Below are 22,645 nucleotides of genomic sequence, written 5' to 3' on the forward strand. Positions count from 1 at the left end.
TGGTATGAATCGATGCGTTATCATAGTGAAAGAACTAGCACCAGCAAGTATTCTATCTCAGCAATGCTGGGGATCTCTGAGTCGAACAACCGGGCCACCACTATATCTATCCTAGGGTACAAAAAATGTTTCCTTCGGTAAATGGAGCCGTTTTTTTCAATTCAATTTCGAACAGGCCGATGACTTCGCGTAGAACTACTCTGTGTTCGTTTTGATATCTGCGGGTAGACGATTTGGATTACACCTTTTTAATCGCCTTTGAGGTCGAATGGAACGATCCTCACCTTCTTCGGAATACATTCGGAAGAGGGAGTATTGATAATAGAGCAATCCTCTAATTTGATCCTTCCCTAATCTCAGATCCATCTTTCATCTAGTGTGGCAAAACGACGTAGGATATTCCTAGGATTACGCTAGGACAGCGGTGGGAATTATGGTCGCCAGCGCTTATTTTCGGGAGTAGTCTTACGCGGCACCCATCGCGTTGACAGCTTACTCCCAAAAATTTTGTGCATAGTATGTCCCACTCGATATTTTAAATTGCACACTATATCAACTATTTCGTAGATTTTTACTATGAAGCCCATCCAAAACTTGTTTAACAAATTTTTGAGTCAAGCCATCGAAGGCGATGGCTTCAGGTATGCGTTAAGTATAAATCAATAGATTTGATCGAAAACCACGCCGCAGCTTAAATAGATAAATGGGCTTGAACTCAATCCGTTGAAGTTCATAAAATTACTAGAGCTCACCGATGCACAAAAAATAGTCTGACTGGAAGGAAGTCAGGATATGCTTCGCTTTCACAAAAGTGACCAGTTACCTAATTGGATGTTCTAGGAAAAGAAGCCATTCTAAATTGCAGAAAAAAATGATCGAGTTTACTTGCCAAAGTGGTCAGCTGAAAATTTACACCTTCGATTAGTCACTTGAACTCAAGCGCCGCCGATGGAAATGGTATGGGACGCTGTATAGGCCGTAGGTCGCTCCCGATCGTACTCATCGACTGTGTTGTCAAAATAAATACCGAATATTATCGGAAAAATATGCTAAAGACACTATTGAAGCTCTAGGCTAACAAACATTTAAGCCGTAGACCATGGACTTTCCATGGTGCAATGGATAGCATGCCCGCTTTGCATACACAAGGTCGTGGGTTCGATTCCTGCTTCGACCGAACATCAAAAAGTTTTTTAGCGGTAGATCCCACCTCAGTAATGCTGGACACATTTCTGAGGGTTTCAAAGCTTCTCTAAGTGGTTTCACTGCAATGTGGAACGCCGTTCGGACTCGGCTATAAAAAGGAGGTCCCTTGTCATTGAGTTTAACATGGAATAGTCTAAGTGAGCCTGATACATCGGCCTGCCACCTAACCTAACCTAACCTTCTATAGAAATAAAATTTTGACAACATTTTTTATAGAAATAAAATTTTGACAAAATTTTCTATAAAAATAAAATTTTGAAAAATTTTCTATAGAAATAAAATTTTGACAAAAGATTCTAAGAAATAAAATTTTGACAAAATTTTTTATAGAAATAAAATTTTGACAAAATTTTCTATAAAAATAAAATTTTGAAAAATTTTCTATAGAAATAAAATTTTGACAAATGATTCTAAGAAATAAAATTTTGACAACATTTTCTATAGAAATAAAATTTTTACAAAATTTTCTATAGAAATAGAATTTGGACAAAATTTTCTATAAAAATAAAATTTTGACAAAATTTTTTATAGAAATGAAATTTTGACAAAATTGTCTATAGAAATAAAATAGTTTACAAAATCGAAATAAAATTCTTTACATAATTTCCTACCGTGTTGCAATGGTTAGCATGCCCGCCTTACATAAACAAGGTCGTGGGTTCGATTCCTGCTTCGACCGAACACCAAAAACTTTTTCAGCGGTGGATTATCCCACCTCAGTAATGCTGGCGGCATTTCTGAGGGTTTCAAAGCTTCTCTAAGTGGTTTGACTGTAATGTGGAATGCCGTTCGGACTCCGCTATAAAAAGGAGGTCCCTCGTCTTTGAGTTTAACATGGAATCGGACAGCAATCAGTGATAAGAGAGAAGTTCACCACTGTGGTATCACATGGACTGAATAGTCTAATTGAGGCTGATACATCGGGCTGCCACCTAACATCGACAACCCAAGAAATTCGATTGTGGATTACAGCATTTAGTAGAAGTGTCTAACATAGAGGTGTGCGCGTGACTGAAATTTCACTCACACTCACGCACATTCACGAAACAAAATGTTTATTCACGCACGCTCACGCACGATACCTGTTGTAGCCAATCCCACTCACGCACATTCACGAAATGAAAACCAGTACTCACGCACACTCACGCACGAACTACTTTTAAAGACTCACGTTCACGCACGATTCACGACAATTCTCGTGATTCACGAACCTCACGACATTTTCCAAACGGAAATCTGCGAAGGTAACAAACTTCAAAAATAGAATATAGTTCGAGAGTTAAATTAATTTCAGTTAAAATACGTGTATGAATTAAATCTTGATTTTTTTCGTGAGCGTGATTTTGCGGAAAATTTATTCACGCACATTCACGAACCGATTTTATTTCTCACGCACGCTCACGCACGACATATTAATTTTAATCCCATTCACGCACATTCACGAGACTTGCTTTGGATTTTGTTCACGACTCACGTGATTCACGCGTGAATCACGCGTGTCACGAGAATTTCGTGTCACGCGCACACCTCTAGTCTAACATACACACTCCATGGTGGAGGGTACATAAGATTCGGCCTGGCCGAATTTACTTGTTTCTTTTTTTTTCTTGCACGCTTATTTAGATGATGTGAGGTGTTTAGACGATGTTTCTCTAAAACTCAAACAAAAATGTTTCTTTTTAATCCAGAATTTGACGTATTTGCCATATTTAGAAACTATAAATTGAACTTCACGAAGCGTTCCATTTGCACCTATAGTCTTGAGGTAGTTTGTTTAATCAAATCCAGCTGAAATTTTATATACTTTAAACTATTTAATTATATTTGATACGTATATGATTTTTTTTCTGTGTACTAGGTAACTTATAGAAGTATTTTTTAAATTATTCCTAGATTTCTAAAAATCCATCAACATTTGTTAGCTCTATAAAGTCAATTTTCATTTCACATCACAAGCCGTGAATTATTTTTAAACATTTTGTGGTGTTGGTGGTGTGAAAAAGGAATTTCCTATTAGGTATCCATGTTTAGTGGATGTATTTGTCTGTGTTAAACAGAGGTTTTGTCTGGTAACTGGAAGTTGAGTTAATTCGTCAGAGGATTTCCTGAAAGCTATTTACACTCGCACACCCACAGAAGTACATACTCTTAGTGGTTATGTTTATAGCATAGCACAGAAGTATCATATTTGTGAAAAATAACACACAAAAAAACGCAATGTTCTATTAATCCTTGCCATTGTATTAGTCTGTCAGACACTTCAGTGCGTGCTTGTGGGAATCCCTTCATTATTATTTCTGGTTCCTATGCTCTAAAATATTTCTATTGAGTGAATGTGCGTTAAGATTTTTTTTAGACAAAATGAAAAATGACCAATGAATCAATTCTTGAAAAGGATGTGCTTGTTTCACAAATAAATGGCAAAACAAAGATTTAAACCATGAGTCAAAGTCCTTGCTACTACATAGTCTTATGATGGTTGTAGTTGGTTAAGTATATTTTGTAGGCTAAGATATTGATTTGGCCAGAGATAATGTAAAAATAGAAACTTTCGTTATTTTTTCGTCATATTTTCGAAAATTTCATATGAATTGGAATATACAGGGTGGCTAATGTGTAATGCAAAAAAGTAAATCTATATAGTTATTATTATTATTATTGTTGTTATACCCACCACCATAGAATGGTGATGTCAGCATTTTATTTCAATAGAAAATTTTGTCAATATTTTATCTCTATAGAAAATTTTGTCAAAATTTCATTTCTATGGAAAATTTTGTCTAAATTTTATTTCTATTGAAAATTTTGTCAAATTTTTATTTCTATAGAAAATTTTGTCAAAATTGTATTTCTATAGAAAATTTTGTCAAAACTTTATTTCTATAGAAAATTTTGTCAAAATTTTATTTCTATTGAAAATTTTGTCAGCATTTTATTTCTATAGAAAATTTTGTCAAAATTTTATTTCTATAGATAATTTTGTCAATATTTTATCTCTATAGAAACTTAAGTCAAAATTTTATTTCTATGGAAAATTTTGTCAAAATATTATTCCAAAAGAAAATTTTATTTTTATAGAAAATTATGTCAAAATTTTATTTATGTAGGAAATTTTGTCAAATTTTAATTCTATATAAAATGTTGTCAAAAGTTTATTTCTATAGAAAATTTTATTTCTATTGAAAATTTTATTTCTATAGAAAATTTTGTCAAAATTTTATTTCTTTACAAAATTTTGTCAAAACTTTATTTCTATACAAAATATAGTCAATATTTTATCTCTATAGAAACTTTTATCAAATGTTAATTTCTATAGAAATTGTCGTCAAAGTGTTATTCCTACAAAATTTTTTTCAAAAGTTTATTTCTGTAGAAATTTTTGTCAATATTTTATTTCTATAGAAAATTTTGTCAAAATGTTATTTCTATAGAAAATTTTGTCAAAATTTTATTTCTATAGAAAATTGTGTCAAAATTGTATTTCTATAAAAAATTTTGTCAAATTTTTATTTCTAAAGAAAAACTTGTCAAAATTTTATTTCTATTGAAAATTTTGTTTCTATTGAAAATTTTGTCAAAATTTTATTTCTATTGAAAATTTTGTCAGCATTTTATCTCTATAGAAAATTTTGTCAAAATTTTATTTCTATAGATAATTTTGTCAATATTTTATTTCTATAGAAACTTAAGTCAACATTTTATTTCTATGGAAAATTTTGTCAAAATTTTATTCCTATAGAAAATTTTATTTTTATAGAAAATTTTGTCAAAATGTTATTTCTATAGAAAATTATGTCAAAATTTTATTTATGCGGGAAATTTTGTCAAATTTTAATTCTGTAGAAAATTTTGTCAAAATTTATTTCTATATAAAATGTTGTCAAAAGATTATTTCTATAGAAAATTTTATTTCTATTGAAAATTTTATTTCTATAGAAAATTTTGTCAAAATTTTATTTCTTTACAAAATTTTGTCAAAATTTTATTTCTATACAAAATTTAGTCAATATTTTATCTCTATAGAAAATTTTATCAAATGTTAATTTCTATAGAAATTGTCGTCAAAATGTTATTCCTACAAAAATTTTTTTCAAAAGTTTATTTCTATAGAAATTTTTGTCAATATTTTATTTCTATAGAAAATTTTGTCAAAATTTTATTTCTATAGAAAATTTTGTCAAAATTTTATTTCTATAGAAAATTGTGTCAAAATTTTATTTCTATAGAAAATTTTGTCAAATTTTTATTTCTAAAGAAAAACTTGTCAAAATTTTATTTCTATTGAAAATTTTGTCAAAAGTTTATTTCTATTGAAAATTTTGTCAAAATTTTATTTCTATTGAAAATTTTGTCAAAATTTTATTTCTATTGAAAATTTTATCAAAAGTTTATTTCTTAGAAAATTTTGTCAGCATTTTATTTCTATAGAAAATTTTGTCAAAATTTTATTTCTATAGAAAATTTTGTCAAATTTTTATTTCTAAAGAAAAACTTGTCAAAATTTTATTTCTATTGAAAATTTTGTTTCTATTGAAAATTTTGTCAAAATTTTATTTCTATAGAAAATTTTGTCAATATTTTATCACTATAGAAAATTTTGTCAAAATTTTATTTCTATATAAAATTTTGTCAACATTTTAGTTTTTATCTTTCATGGATATATCGATGTCTCCATTCCAAAGTACGTTAAGTCTAAAAAGTGATTTTTACAGGAAACAAGTTCAAACTTTTTTTTTTTTTTAATTTCTCAAAGACGGTATAAGATATAAAAGTTTTCGTTCTTCAAATCATGTTTATTTTAGTTTTTTTCTAGTATTTGCTAATTCAAAATAGTTATAATAGAACATGGCTAAAAATGACTTAGACCACTTTAGACCGAGCTAAGATTGGATTTTTTCTTTTTTAGATTGGAAATTTGTAAAACTTTAATCACAGGCTACGTACAATATTAACCATAACTTTTGATAGAAGTGTCCAATAAATTCGAACTTTTGACAGGATGTAATTCACATCAATCCGAATAAAAAAACACGGAACTCCTTAAAAACGCTAAGTCGACTTGGCGTACTCTGGAATGAGGGCATCGATATAACAAACGCATTCACAAAAAAATCTTTCTTTAATATATTCCAAATGTTCAAATGCTAAAACTAATCATATAAATTGAAAAAATCATATAATTGAAAAAACTTGCAATAAATTCTAAACAATTAAAAACCTCTTCCATTACAGAAAAGGATTACACATTTCCGATGTCCCATTGCACGATGCCACCAGAGATTTGGTATTGTTGTCTGAAAAATTCGAAGCCGAATATAAATTAACTAAAAATCTAGAAATGCTAACGGACAAATTGCAACAGACCTTTAGGGATTTGGAAAGTGAAAAACAAAAAACTGACAGGTAAGATGGACAAAACAAGGACGACCCACAACACATACCTGGTCTCATATCAAAATTTGTTCTCTTCTCCTCCTTCATTTTGTCCTGCTTCATGATAAAGGCTTTTATATTCGGTTTTACCAAAATCTGTGGCTAATGAACTGAGACATCAAAGACCGGTGGCACCAAAACGGTAAGTATACTTTGTCTGGACTCTTAGAATTTGAAGAAAACTAAAACTTTTTGAGGCAAAAACTAAAAATCAAACCTTAATGTGAAAGTTTTCATCTTTTGCTTTCTTTACGAGTTGAAGACATATCTTTCATTCATTCACTCACTCATCCATTCATCTTTCTTTTTTTTCAAATTCGATTTCAGTTATGATTCAGTTACGTTGATGTTCTCTGGCATTGTGGGTTTTGGCCAGTATTGTGCTGAGAACACTGATCCAGAGGGAGCTATGAAAATTGTAAAAATGTTAAACGAACTCTATACAGTCTTTGATGCCCTGACTGACTCGAAACGCAATCCAAATATTTACAAGGTACGTAAAACAAGTTTTTTTTTTGCAGAAAAAGTTACTGCTCAAGTGAAATCATTCTCAGAATTGAAGTAGAACAAGAAATAGAAAGTGAAATTAAATTTTTGCAAACTTTTGCATATTCTACTAGATTCTAGTTGGCATATACACAAAGAAAACAGAAAACACTAACATCATATGAAAACTTTAGTGTTTGTTCACAAAAAGGCATACAATTATAAGAGTAAATTTTTTTAATTGAATTATCAGTCCAAGAGTGCTTTTATGTCCAACATCTAATGAAATTGCAATGTAAATTTGTCTCCACCAAGACTTGTGAAACTACAAATATTTACACTTTCTTGCATCAATGTTTTAGTTAAGATTAAGATATTTATGAAACAACAAACGTACAAGGGTACCAATCCTTTATATATGCCATGAACAGATTTATGCATTATGCTCTCAAACTTACCAAGCATTACCGGTAATCAAAAACTTACTGCTTGTAATATTACCGGGGATTTAAAAATAATAACTTACCTGACCAAAAGTGATTCCGTTTATTAATATCAGCCATCATAATCACATGTTGAGGTACGGGTTGGAATCCTGACGGACTCCCTGAGGTGAAATATTGAGTCGATCTAGCGATGTCGCTCCGTCCGGCTGTAGAAATAACGCTTAGTTCCGAACGAAACAAGCTGTCGACTTAAAACTTAGGCCAAGGAGCTGTTATTGATGGTTTTGAAAATGGGCCATTGTCGACCACTTTGAGGTATAGTCCCCATATAATGCGATCCCAAGATTTGACATCCGGAGCCCTTCGATCAAGTTGAGATTTGGTACGTGATGTTAGTATATGCTCTCTAACAACCATGCAACAATTAGTTCGTATCGGTCCGATCCCTAAATTTGATTCCAGAGTCTCTTGTAGGTGAAAATTTCACGCGATTTGATTTTTTGAAATTTGGTACATTAATTGAATGCCCTCAAACTACCATGGAAAAAATTGTAAATATCGGTCTTTTGGATGTTTAAATATTCCTTGAATTGTAAATGTGTCGAATCTTATATGTTCTAACGATGCTACTCCTGCGAAATGGGGGATCTTACTCACAATGGCCTTTGATAGTATGAAATAACACCAAAATTAAAAATTTTAATGATACTGAATTTATATAAAATTTTGTCCAAATTTTATTTCTATAGAAAAATTTGTTAAAAATTTATTTCTATAGAAAATTTTGTCAACATTTTATTTCTATAAAAAATTTTGTCAAAATTTTATTTCTATAAAAAATTTTGTGAAAATTTTATTTCTATAGAAAATTTTATCAAAATTTTACTTCTATAGAAAATTTTGTCAAAATTTTATTTCTATAGAAAATTTTGTCAAAATTTTATTTCTATACAAAGTATTGCCGAAATTTTATGTGTATAGAACATTTTGTAAAAATTGTATTTCTATAGAAAATTTTACTTCTATAAAAATTTTTCTACAGATTTTATTTCTATAGAAATATATCTCTAAATATATAATATATAGAAATTATTCTGGAAATTTTATTTCTATAGAAATTTTTCTCAAAATTTCAATTTTATAGAAAAATTTCTCAAAATATATAATATATAGAAATTTTTCCGGAAATTTAATTTCTTAGAAAAATTTCTCACAATATATAATATATAGAAATTTTTCTGGAAATTTAATTTCTTAGAAAATTTTCTTAAAATTTTATTTCTGTAGGAAATTTTTTCAAAATTTTTTTTATAGAAAATTTTCTCAAAATTTTATTTCTATATAAAATTTTGTCAAAATTTTATTTCTATATAAAATTTTGTCAAAATTTTATTTCTATATAAAATTTTGTCAAAATTTTATTTCTATAGAAAATTTTGTCAAAATTTTATTTCTATAGAAAATTTTTTCAAAATTTTATTTCTATATAAAATTTTGTCAAAATTTTATTTCTATAGAAAAATTTTGTCAAAATTTTACTTATATAGAAAATTTTGTCAAAATGTTATTTCTAGAGAAAATTTTGTCAAAATTTTATTTCTATAGAAAATTTTCTCAAAATTTTATTTCTATAGAAAATTTTCTCAAAATTTTACTTGTAGAGAAAATTTTGTCAAAACTTAATTTCTATAGAAAATTTTCTCAAAATTTTATTTCTAGAGAAAATGTTGTCAAAATTTTATTTCTATAGAAAATTTTGTCAAAATTTTACTTCTATAGAAAATTTTGTCAAAAATTTATTTCTATTGAAAATTTGGTCAAAATTTTCTTCCTATAGAAAATTTTGTCAAAATTTTCTTTCTATTGAAAATTTTGTCAAAATTTTATTTCAATAGAAAATTTTGTCAAAATTTATTTCTATAGAAAATGATGTCAAAGAGTTATTTCCATAGAAAATTTTCTAAAATTTGATTTTTATAAAAAATTTTGTCAAAATTTATTTCTATAGAAAATTTTGTCGAAATTTTATTTCTATAGAAAATTGTGTAAAAATTTTAGTTCTATACAAAGTTTTGTCAAAATTTTATTTCTAGAGAAAATTTTGTGAAAATTTTATTTCTATAGAAAACGTGGTCAAAAATATATTTCTATTGAATTTTTTTTCAAATTTTTATTTCTATAGAAAATTTTATTTCTAGAGCAAATTTTTTAAAAATGTTATTTCTATAGAAAATTTTGTCAAAATTTTATTTCTATAGAAAATTTTGTCAAAAATTTTACTTCTATAGAAAATTTTGTCAAAAATTTATTTCTATTGAAGATTTTGTCAAAATTTTCTTCCTATAGAAAATTTTGTCAAAATTTTCTTTCTATTGAAAATTTTGTCAAAATTTTATTTCAATAGAAAATTTTGTCAAAAGTTATTTCTATAGAAAATGATGTCAAAGAGTTATTTCTATAGAAAATTTTCTAAAATTTGATTTTTATAAAAAATTTTGTCAAAATTTATTTCTGAAGAAAATTTTGTCAAAATTTTATTTCTATAGAAAATTGTGTAAAAATTTTAGTTCTATACAAACTTTTGTCAAAATTTTATTTCTATTGAAAATTTTGTGAAAATTTTATTTCTATAGAAAATTTTCTCAAAATTTTATTTCTAGAGCCAATTTTTTAAAAATGTTATTTCTATAGAAAATTTTGTCAAAATTTTATTTCTATAGAAAATTTTGTCAAAATTTTACTTCTATAGAAAATTTTGTCAAAATGTATTTCTATAGAAAATGTTGTCAAAGATTTATTTCTATAGAAAATTTTCTAAAATTTGATTTTTATAAAAAATTTTGTCAAAATTTATTTCTATAGAAAATTTTGTCGAAATTTTATTTCTATAGAAAATTGTGTAAAAATTTTAGTTCTATACAAAGTTTTGTCAAAACTTTATTTCTATAGAAAATTTTGTGAACATTTATTTCTAGAAAACGTGGTCAAAAATGTATTTCTATTGAAAATTTTGTCAAAATTTTATTTCTACAAAAAATTTTGTCAAAATTTTAATTCTACAGAAAATCTTGTCAAAATTGTATTTCTACAGAAAATTTTGTCAAAATTTTATTTCTACAAAATATTTTGTCAAAATTTTATTTCTACAGAAAGTCTTATCATTTATTTCTTTAGAAAAATTTGTGAAAATTTTATTTCTACAGAAAATTTTGTCAAAATTTTATTTCTACCAAAAATTTTGTCAAAATTTTGTTTCTACAGAAAATTTTGTCAAAATTTTATTTCTACAGAAAATTTTGTCAAAATTTTATTTCTATAGAAAATTTTGTCAAAATTTTATTTCTACAGAAATTTTTTTCAAAATAGTATTTCTACAGAAAATTTTGTCAAAATTTTATTTCTTTAGAAAATTTTGTCAAAATTTTATTTGTAAAAAAAATATTCTACAGATTTTATTTCTATAGAAATATTTCTCAAAATATATAATATATAGAAATTATTCTGGAAATTTTATTTCTTTAGAAAAATTTCTTAAAATTTTATTTCTATAGAAAATTTTCTCAAAATTTAATTTCTATATAAAAATTTCTCAAAATATATAATATATAGAAATTATTCCAGAAATTTTATTTCTATAGAAAATTTTCTTAAAATTTTATTTCTGTAGAAAATTTTCTCAAAATTTTAGTTCTATAGGAAATTTTGTCAAAATTTTATTTCTATAGGAAATTTGGTAAAAACGTTATTTCTACGGAAAAATTTGTAAAAATTTTATTTCTAAAGAAAATTTTTGTCAAAATTTTATTTCAATAGAAAATTTTGTGCAATTTTATTTTTATAGAAAATTTTGTCAAAATATTAATTCTATAGAATATTTTGTCAAAATTTTATTGCTATAGAAAATTTTGTCAACATTTTATTTCTATAGAAAATTTTATCAAAATTTTATTTCTGTAGTAAATTTTATGAAAAATTTTATTTCTATAGAAAATATTGCCAAAATTGTTCTTCTAAATAGTAAAAAATCAGTTAGTTTTGGTATAATTCTACCATTCGGGATATTATGTTGGCTTACAAAACAAATAGCCCGTGGTTAAATTCTTTGTTCGAGCAATATAGCAAATTTAATAGTAGTTCAGGAAATCTAATATTTGAGGAGAAGGTGGTAAGAGGTAAATAAATCATGTGTAAGTGGTGTATGATAGATATAGGGAAGACGTAGTGAAATTTCCAAACGATTTCCATTTTCTTGCGTGCATTTATCGAATATGATGAGAAATGATTTTAGCTTGACCTGAAACTAACCTATTTTTGAGATAATTTTCAACCTATAAACTAAAGAACAACATTTGAGTGTGTTGCCTTGCATTATGCAGTGCTAATGCGATTAGGTCATAGACCCAAAAATAATCATATTACATTTCAGATTAAAACGAAGCCTATCGGTCCCATTTTATAGTGTGAAAAAGTCAATTTATTTGCACTTCAATTTCGAGTCCAATAAAAGCTTTTAATTGAATGTACAAGGATTGTAGGATCTTAAGTTTCATTGTGAAACCCTTTTTGCCAATTTGCATTCATGGTCTTTGTGTGCTAACCTTTCAGCTTTATTGTTCCCATAAAATCAATTTAAAGCAGTTGGACCATTGGTCATTCAATAGAAATGCGTCACTTAGGAAACAGAATACGAAATTGGATACAACAATATAAAAATTTTAAAACGTAAATCACGTTGTCATGTTTTATTGAAAAGATATTTAATAGTTTTCCAAACCTTTTCAGTAAATTTAATGTCTTTAGTTTCCATCATAAGCTGGTATAATGAAAAATATATAAAAAAGATATGAAGTGGGTCGAGGCCAACCATATGGAATTTTGAGCAAACTATTCGACGTTTTTATACCCGCTAATATAGGATGGTGATGGGTGTGTAATATGTTTGTCATTCCGCTTGTAAATGGCGAATTTCGATTTCCGTCTATAGAGGGCGATTGATATGTTATAACCACCAACTTCAGGTTGCTATCATTTCATATCGCTCGTCTGACAGCTGACAAATTTGTTCCAGTGACATTTCATTTAATTTTTATACCATCCACCATAGGATGGGGGAACATTATTATACCCTCCACCATAGGATTGTCATTCCGTTTGTAACACATCGAAATATTGATTAAGTATATATATTCTGGGTCGTGGTGAAATTCTGAGTCGATCTGAGCATGTCCGTCTGTTGAAATCACGCTAACTTCCGAACGAAACAAGATATCGACTTGAAACCTGGCATAAGTAGTTGTTATTGATGTAGGTTGGATGGTATTGCAAATGGGCCATATCGGTTCACTTTTACGTATAGTCCCCATATAAACGGACCCCCAAATTTGGCTTGCGGAGCCTCTAAGAGAAGCAAATTTCATGCGATCCGGCTGAATTTTGGTACATGGTGTTAGTATATGGTCTCTAACCACCATGCCAAAATTGGTCCACATCGGTCCATAATTATATATAGCTCCTATATAAACCGATCCCCAGATTTGGCTCACAGAGCCTCTAAGAGAAGTAAATTTTATCCGATCCGGCTGAAATTTGGTACATCGTGTCAGCATATGATATCTAACAACCATGCAAAAATTCGTCCACATCGATCTATAATATATATAGCCCACATCGATCCATTCTTAATATATATATATAAACCGATCCCCATATTTGGTTGCGGAGACTCTAAGAAAAGCAAATTTCATCCGATCCAGTTGATATTTGGTACATGGTGTCAGCACATGATCTTTAACAACCATGCAAAAATTGGTCCAAATCGGTCAATAATTATATATAACCCTCATATAAACCGATCCCCCGATTTGGCTTGCGGAGCCTCTAAGAGAAGCAAATTTCATCCGTTTGGGGTTAAATTTGGTACATGGTGTAAGTATATGGTCTCTAATGACCATGCAAAAATTGGTCCACATCGGTCTATAATTATATATATCCCCCATATAAACCGATCACCAGATTTGACCTCCGGAGCCTCTTGGAAGACCAAAATTCATCTGATTCAGTTGAAATTTGATACGTGGTGTTAATATATGGCCTCAAACAACCATTCAAAAATTGGTCGAAATCGGTCCATAATTATATATATGGACTAACTCATAATTTAGAAAACGATGTTAAGAAGTTTTAATATACCACAACCCAAGTAATTCGATTGTGGATGACAGTCTTTCGTAGAAGTTTCTACGCAATCTATGGTGGAGGGTACATAACCTTGGGCCTGGCCGAACTTACGGCCGTATATACTTGTTTTTAATCTTACAACAGCATTGTTATCTATTGTATTCAGAAATAAAGTTATTTGTGTGATTTATAAAGGATATTTTTTTAGCCTTTATCTTTTTGCCAACACTGGTTTCACGGTCAAACATATTCAGTTTGGTATTTATAATTTATAATTTAATCCTGAATATTGCCAATGTAATCGCTAAGTGTACCTTGTACAACCTACTGATTATACCCACCACCATAGAATGGTGATGGGGGTATAAATAGTTCGAAGATGGGCTATATCGGTCCAAGTTTTGATATAGCCCCCATATAAATCGACCCCCCCCCCTCGTTTTGAGGCCTTTGGCTTCTAGAAACTGTATTTTCTAACCGATTTGTCTCAAATAGGAAATCTAGTGGTATTTTAGGACCTATCGGTGCCTGTTGGTCCATGCTTTGATATAGCCCTTATATAGACAGATTTCCCGATTTTACTTCTTGGACGTCTAGCAACTGTTTTTCAATCCAATATGCCTGAAATTGGAAATCTAGAGGTATTTTATGACCACGAATAAACCGATAATGAAGTGTAACGGTCCTTGTTTTGGTGTAGCACCAATATAGACCGATCTCTCGATTTTACTTCTTGGACTACTAGGAACCACAATTTCTATCCAATTTCCTTAAAAAGGGAAATCTATAGGTATTTTCGGACCGATGTGCCGAAAATGGTGTATATCGGTCTATGGTTTGATATAGCCCAATATTGGACGAACTCCCGAGTTCATGTCTTGATCTTCTAGAAACCCTAGGTTTTATCCAATTTGCCTGAAATTTGAAATCTAGAGATATTTTCGGACCATAAATATGTGTTCTGAATATATTGTGTATCTGTGCAGATTTTGATATATCCCCCTTATAAACCCGCCCTCCGATTTGGGAACTAGATTCTGTAGGTTTTTTAGAACCACAATTACGTATGTGTATGTTTTTGGCATAGCACCCATACGACTGATCTCCCGATTTAACTGCTTGGGATCTAAACCGTAGTTTTTATCCAATTTATCTGAAATTGTAACGGACTGAGTTTTTATCGGTCCTTTTGGTAAGGCCTCCATTTAGACCGATTTACTTTGTGAGGGTATAGAAGGCGCATTGATCATGAAAATTGCTGGAAACTGAAAATAAAATTTCCAGATTTTACTTCTTCTAATCATTGGAATAATGGGGTAAAAAAATCTAAAGATTTTAGATTTCAAATCAAGGCGTTATTTCATCATTTCCTTGCACACATACACGAGATGTTTATGATTCTTCTAAAACTCAAAAAAACAGGTTTGTTATAAATCCAGAATCTGATCTAGTCTTCATGGGTTGAATCTTTAAATGTATCTTAGTGAAGCGTATTGGTTGAACTGATCTGCTTTGGAGAATAAATGTGACCATACCCCCCTGAAATTCTATATATTATCAAGTCTCCCGCTACGATGAAGAGTTTTCAAAGGAATCTATTATATTTGATTCATGATGGTGGGTGCTTAAGATTCGGTCCGGCCGAACTTACTGCTGTATATACTTGATTTTTCTTAATGATGTCCGTCTGTCTGTTGTAATCAAGGTACTGACTTCAGTAATTCACTTAATTTGCATGAATTCAGAAGTATTTTGAATTTAGTTTTTCACTTCTTCGGGGGGATATAAGGCACACCGACCATTCAAATTACTCGAAACAATCCCACGGCAGGTTCTGTGTACCGGATTGACCCGATGGACCCCATCCATTGGCCAGCGGCTGCCACATCAGTGTACGTGTTGTTTCGTCCGTCTTTTTGTGTTGGAGAAGGTGCATCCCGGAGAGCCTTCTCCGTTTGCTGTTGGTCCGAGCCGGGATAGAAGAGAACCCCGGAACATGGTATTGTTCAGTCTGCCGAAACCTGATCCACCACCGTTCGGTTTCGGTCAGGTGTAACCGGTGCTTGGAGTGGGTGCATTACCGGAACTGCTCCGGCTTAATATCGCTGCGGGAGTATAGTCTTACTGGCTACGCGGCAGGATGCTGTGCCAGCGATAGCAGCAGTGGGTCATCTGACTATGCGACCCCCCCGACATCTCCCGTACAACAATATTCTGCTCCGCAGCATCTTACACCCAATATTGTTGTTCCAGTTCCGGATAGTGCATCGTTTTCGCAATTTAATTGCAACGGGCTCGGAGGTAAGATTAGCGAAATCGTGGACTTTATGAATCGGAAAAGGATAAAGGTCGCGGCGATCCAGGAGACTAAGCTGAATTCCACCTGCAGCCTACGCCATTGTGATGGATACAATGTGCTTCGAAAGGATCGCACAAGAAGTGGATGTGGTGACCTGGCTTTCATAATACACTGTTCCGTGCAGTATAGACCTATCCCGCTTGTGCCAGACACTAGTGACCCGTATATGGAATGTATGGGGGTAGCAGTCTGGGCCTGCCGAGATAGGGCTATACAATGTGTATATACCGCCGGTTGGTAGCTGTGCTCCAGGTTATATCCCAAACATTAAGTGGCTGTTGTGCGGGCATAACCGATTGGTTCTAGGAGACTTTAATGCCCACCATGAACTTTGGCATTCACTCCTAGGTAATGACCAGAGAGACATAGCATTGGCAGAGTAGATAGATGACTCCACATTTTGCACGGTGAACGAAGTGGCCCCCACGAGAATTATGGGTGACTGCAGCAGTTCGCCAGATTTATCTTTAGCGTCGCCTGGTCTGATAAATGACGTTTCCTGGCAACCCGTCATTTCATTGGGATCGGACCACCTCCCCATAATTCTCACCATTAACCGACCCTCCGATTTCATAACCTCTGAACGCCGGACATTTATCAATCAACTGGGAAGGCTTTAGAGAATACACCGATCGCCGCTTCAGTGAGCTCCCGTCCCCCTCTCATGTTCATGTTGCCCAGAGGGCGTTCCGGGACATCATCAACGCAGCAGCCGCTCGCTTCATACCCGCTGGTCGAATTGCCCAAGTGAGGCCCAACTTCCCAGCCGAAGCGGCGGACTCGCAGACGAGCGTGATGAACGCCGTCGTGCTAACCCTGCTGTTCCTAGAATCAGAGAACTGAATCTAGAGATTGGTAAGATAGTCGACGAGCACAAGCGGAACACTTGGTTAGAGCACCTGAAGCAATGTAACCTAGGCACAGGAACTGGTAAATTGTGGTCAACAGCGAGAGCCCTCTCGAATCCCGCTACAAGGGATGATGGGATTTCAGTCGCCATTGGCGACGTGATTGTGACTGATCCGAAGAGATGCGCCAAATACTTCAACCAACAGTTTGTCGAGCATCCCGAGAGTGATAGAGCGAAAAGGAGAGCCACTCGTCGCATACGTGGTCTCCGAGCCGACGCCACACCACAATTTACCGCAGCCGAAGTTACCAATGCCATCAACAGCACGAAACCATCCAAGGCGCTGGGCCAGACGGAATTTCAATGCTAATTCTGAAGCATCTGGGAATACTGGGAGTTGAGTACCTGACCAGACTCCTCAATTTGTCCTTGGAATCACTCAGTATACCCGATGTCCGGAAGATGGGAAGAGTGATTCCACTACTGAAGCCAGGCAAAGATTCGAGTAAAGGTGAATCGTACAGACCGATATCCCTTCTCTCGCCAGTAGCCAAGACACTTGAGGCACTACTCCAGCTGCAAACCATCAACATGGATTCCGTAAGGTACACAGTACGACGACAGCCTTACATGCCATTTCGACACATATCAATAGTGGACTTAATCAGCCCAAGCCGTGTCATAGGACGGTCCTCGTAGCGCTTGACCTATTGAAAAGCACAATCATGATATCCGTGCCCATTGTTGATGACATTTGCGATCGATTGAATGTCTACCTTTCTGATCTTACCAGTTATTTTACTGCAAGAAATTTGAGGATATCTCTCACCAAATCCTCAGCCACACTATTCACTACATGGACGGCGGAAGTACGCAGGCAGTTGAATGTCAGAGTCGATGGCGAAACAATTCCGACAACAAATTACCCCAAGATTCTCGGGGTCACATTCGACAGCCTTATTAAGTCGTCCGCCCATGCCACTGCAATTTGTGATAAGCTCCGCTGTAGAAACAAGGTTCTCAAGTCGCTTGCCGGCAGCACTTGGGGTGCGCACAAGGAAACCTTGTTAACTACATATAAGCCTGTCACAAACTGTGGCTTTTGCGACATACATTTGCGACGGTATAATACGTATGTCGTAAAAGTCGTAAACCTACTGTAGAAAATCAAATTTTGAATAGAAGAAATCCTGAACATTTTTAATTTAGTTTGACAGCATTCGCTGTGAGTTTCTGCAGAAATTTGTGAAAGTTTTCCCATGGTCAAGCCTATTTTCTTAGGTGGTATCGAAATTCCCCTTGGTGAGTGTGCAAAATACCTTGGGGTTATATTGGACAGGAGACTGAACTTAAAGCTAAGAAAGGACGAGAAAATCCACGGTTACCCTGTACTCGTGCAAAAGGCAATAGGGAAAATGTGGGGACTAAAACCGAAAATTGTGAACATTCCTAAGAATTGAAACTTCTTCGTACATAACATCGTCTTGGATATCATCGAATTCGCTGCCTAGCTGACGCGACTAAAGTATTTTCAGTTTGCGACTTTTGTTACTTTTTCTACATTTACGACGCGTATGTGACGTTTACGACGTTTACAACTTTGCGACAGTCGCAAACCTAAAAAAGTTTGATACAGACCATCTCTGCATATAAGGCAATTGGCCGGTCATTGGTAAACTATGCAGCGCCAGTATGCACACCTCAAAAGAGCGATACGCAGTGGAATAACATACAGACCTATCAGAACGCTGCCCTTAGAACCGCAACAGGATGTCTCCGCAGTACACCCCTGGATCACCTTTACGCGGAGACCAAGATCATCCCAGTTCGTCGACATCGAAGTTGTCATCCGAATCACCATCTTGTGGATAGACAACCTCCACCCAGGAATGTAAGTGTTGATCTTCACCTTCTAGAGCCCGAGATCCAGCGTTACAAAAGAGAGCCTCTAGATCAGGCAGCATACCAGACAGGTCTGAAGAGGATTCATGAGGATACTGTAGCTGAAGCGGTGAGAAGCTACAAGGTTAATCCAGTTCTCGGAGTCCGACCGCCGCCCATAGCATCGGAGGAGAGAGACCTCCCACGGCAGACCAAGGTAGTTTTGGCCCAACTAAGATCAGGCAAGTGCAGCCGCCTCAATTCATACTTATCAATGATTGATAGCAGCGTAGCTGACGTGTGTACAATCTGTAATCAAGTGCCACATGACACTCGTCACCTTTTTGCTTGCCCAGCTAAGCCTACCTACCGGCAGGAAGGAAGCGTTGGGTTCTGAATTATATGTGTGGACGCCAGTCGTACGTGGAATTCAGGGACAAGAAGTCAAAACCCCGTAGATTTAAACAGGGAGTTCCCCAGGGCGGGGTGATATCTCCGGCACTGTTTAACTTCTACCTGTCCTCGACTCCACCCCCTCCTGACGGCGTCGAGATTGTGTCTTATGCGGACGATTGCACATTCATGGCATCCAGGCCCATTGTTTATGACATTTGCGATCGATTGAATGTCTATCTCGCTGATCTTACCAGTTATTTCACTGCAAGAAATTTGAGGATATCTCCCACCAAATCCTCAGCCACACTATTCACTATATGGGCGGCGGAACTACGCAGGCAGTTGAATGTCAGAGTCGATGGCGAAACAATTCCGACAACAAATTACCCCAAGATTCTCGCGGTCACATTCGACAGCCTTTATAAGTCGTCCGCCCATGCCACTGCAATTTGTGAGAAGCTCCGCGGTAGAAACAAGGCCCTCAAGTCGCTTGCCGGCAACACTTGGGGTGCGGACAAGGAAACCTTGTTAACTACATATAAGGCAATTGGCCGGTCAGTGGTAAACTATGCAGCGCCAGTGTGGACACCTCAAACGAGCGATACCCAGTGGAATAACATACAGACCTATCAGAACGCTGCCCTTAGAACCGCAACAGTATGTCTCCGCAGTACACCCCTGGATCACCTTTATGCGGAGACCAAGATCATCCCAGTGCGTCGACACAACTACATGTTGTCAAAGCAGTACCTCTTGGGTTGCCATCGAAGTTTTCATCCGAATCACCATCTTGTGGATAGACAACCTCCACCCAGGAATGTAAGGGTTGATCTTCACCTTCTAGAGCCCGAGATCCAGCGTTACAAAAGAGAGCCTCTAGATCAGGCAGCATACCAGACAGGTCTGAAGAGGATTCATGAGGATACTATAGCTGAAGCGGCGAGAAGCTACAAGGTTAATCCAGTTCTCGGAGTCCGACCGCCGCCCATAGCATCGGAGGAGAGAGACCTCCCACGGCAGACCAAGGTAGTTTTGGCCCAACTAAGATCAGGCAAGTGCAGCCGCCTCAATTCATACTTATCAATGATTGATAGCAGCGTAGCTGACGTGTGTACAATCTGTAATCAAGGGCCACATGACACTCGTCACCTTTTTGCTTGCCCAGCTAAGCCTACCCGTCTCACTACCAGATCACTCTGGACACACCCCACCCCTTTTTGGTTGCCCAGCTAAGCCTACCCGTCTCACTACCATATTACTCTGGACACACGCCATCCTTGTCGCAGAGTTCCTTGATTTGGTTACCAGCTGAACTACACAAGCATAGAACAAAATGGATGAAACTACATTAAAAACTGTTACAACAACAACAACAACTCGAAACAAAAAGTAAAATTTCTCTTGTTCTCATAAATTCAGAATCTGATGTAATCCTCATATGTACGAACTTTATGTGTAACTTCGGGAAACGTACAATTTTAAGAAATGCTTCTTAAGGTCCACCTAATATTCAATATATGTTATTTTTCAAGTAAACTGCAATGACTATGGATTTTCAGAAACTATCATATGTCATTCATGGTGTTGGGTATGTTTTATTCGGCCCGCGGAATTTTAGTCTATATATTTATTGTTTTCAAATAAAAAATTAAATTTTAAATTTCTTTAAATTTTCAGGTGGAGACAGTGGGTGATAAATACATGGCAGTTTCTGGTTTACCAGATCACTGTGAAAATCATGCAAAATGTATTGCACGATTAGCCTTGGACATGATGGATATGGCCAAGAATGTTAAAATGGGACCCAATCCAATGGTAAGTCCTAATTATATTCAAGTTAAACAATATTTACTATCTATGAAATGTATATATTTACAATGGAACTATACGCACATATTTATGATAAAGAAAACTTCACCCACATATGTATGTTGTGATAATCGATCACTTAAATATGTTCTTTTGGAAAACTTTCTCCCATGACCACAATCATAGAAATAATCAATGCTAGAAGATTATTTGAGTTTGATACGTGTGATTATATCTTCTTCATAAGGAAAGTCATAAAACACTCTCAAGAAGGAAATAGAAAAACTTGGAAATGGAAACAATTAAATTAACTATCTTGGAATTTGATTTACAACCGAACTACTCGTAATCACAAGAAAAATTTTATGTTGTCTCATAAACATCACCATTTTCTCTTGGACGGAAAAACTTGGTCATTGAAGTTTAGTTCTTTGAAACATTTATAGTTAAATATTGAACAATTGTCAATATGGTATAAAGAAGCAGAATAAGATGCTGAGCATCTTCCCCTAGGATTCCCTAACCACATCACAATAGTTTTGTGTTGAGTTAGCTAAACTTCAATTACTGGGTGTCTTTGAAAATTTTATGAAACTTTTGTTATGTGGCAGAAGGGGGAAACTACATTGAAATTGATTGCGTAGAAATACATTATACCTTCTTCATCCATAGGATGTACAATACTAGAGAATTGTGGAAAGATATAAATATGACATTCAGAAAATTAGTTATGAGATTGAGAACACAACACTCTCAATGAGATGTTGGACACGTTTTTGTAACGGTTGCCATACCCGTCTTGCGTATAAGGGGTCGCGAGTTCAATCCCAGTTTTGACCGGACACCAAAAAGTTTTTCAGCGGTGGATTATTCCCTCTCAGTAATACTGGTGACTTTACTGAGTGTTTCAAAGCTTGTCTAAGTTGATTCTCACCGTAATATGATACGCCGTTCGGACTCGGCTTAAAATTGGTAGTAGAGGTGTACGCGTGACATGAAATTCTCGTGACACGCGTATTCACACGTGAAACACGTGAGTCGTGAATAACATCCAAAGCAAGTCTCGTGAATGTGCGTGAATGGGACTAAAATAAATATGTCGTGCGTGAGCGTGCGTGAGGAATAAAATTGGTTCGTGAACGTGCGTGAATAAAATGTCTGCAAAATCACGCTCACGAAAAAAATCAAGATTTAATTCATACTCGTATTTTAACTGAAATTAATTTAGCTCTCTATTTTTGAAGTTTGTTACCTTTACTGATTTCCGTGTGGAAAATGTCGTGAGGTTCGTGAATTTGTCGTGAATCACGAGAATTGTCGTGAATCGTGCGTGAATGTGAGTCTTTAAAAGTAGTTCGTGCGTGAGTATTGGTTTTTATTTCGTGAATGTGCGTGAGTGGAATTGGCTACAACACGTATCGTGCGAGAATAAACCTTTTGTTTCGTGAATGTGATTGAAATTGCAGTCACGCGCACACCTCTAATTGGTAGTCTTTTTATTGAGAAAAAGCATGAAATCACGGCTGCCACTATACCAGGGATTCGGAGCGGTGTGAAGCGAGGAGCGGAGCTGAGCCAACCCTTTTTTGGCCGGAGCGGAGC

General features: G+C 34.0%; 1 protein-coding gene across 1 annotated transcript in view; it reads left to right on the forward strand.

The window, feature by feature from the left end:
- Positions 1 to 21,323, forward strand: part of Gycbeta100B (guanylate cyclase soluble subunit beta-1-like) — a 321,807-nt gene extending 300,484 nt beyond the window's left edge. The window contains exons 11-15 of the mRNA XM_075303266.1: positions 6,439 to 6,609; positions 6,710 to 6,781; positions 6,967 to 7,132; positions 20,912 to 21,049; positions 21,291 to 21,323. Coding sequence (XP_075159381.1) covers positions 6,439 to 6,609; positions 6,710 to 6,781; positions 6,967 to 7,132; positions 20,912 to 21,049; positions 21,291 to 21,323 — 580 coding nt within the window. The remainder of the gene's footprint in view (positions 1 to 6,438; positions 6,610 to 6,709; positions 6,782 to 6,966; positions 7,133 to 20,911; positions 21,050 to 21,290) is intronic.
- Positions 21,324 to 22,645: the final 1,322 nt, after the last annotated feature.

Source organism: Haematobia irritans, chromosome 1 (assembly GCF_050003625.1).
Source record: "Haematobia irritans isolate KBUSLIRL chromosome 1, ASM5000362v1, whole genome shotgun sequence".
NCBI lineage: Eukaryota > Metazoa > Arthropoda > Insecta > Diptera > Muscidae > Haematobia > Haematobia irritans.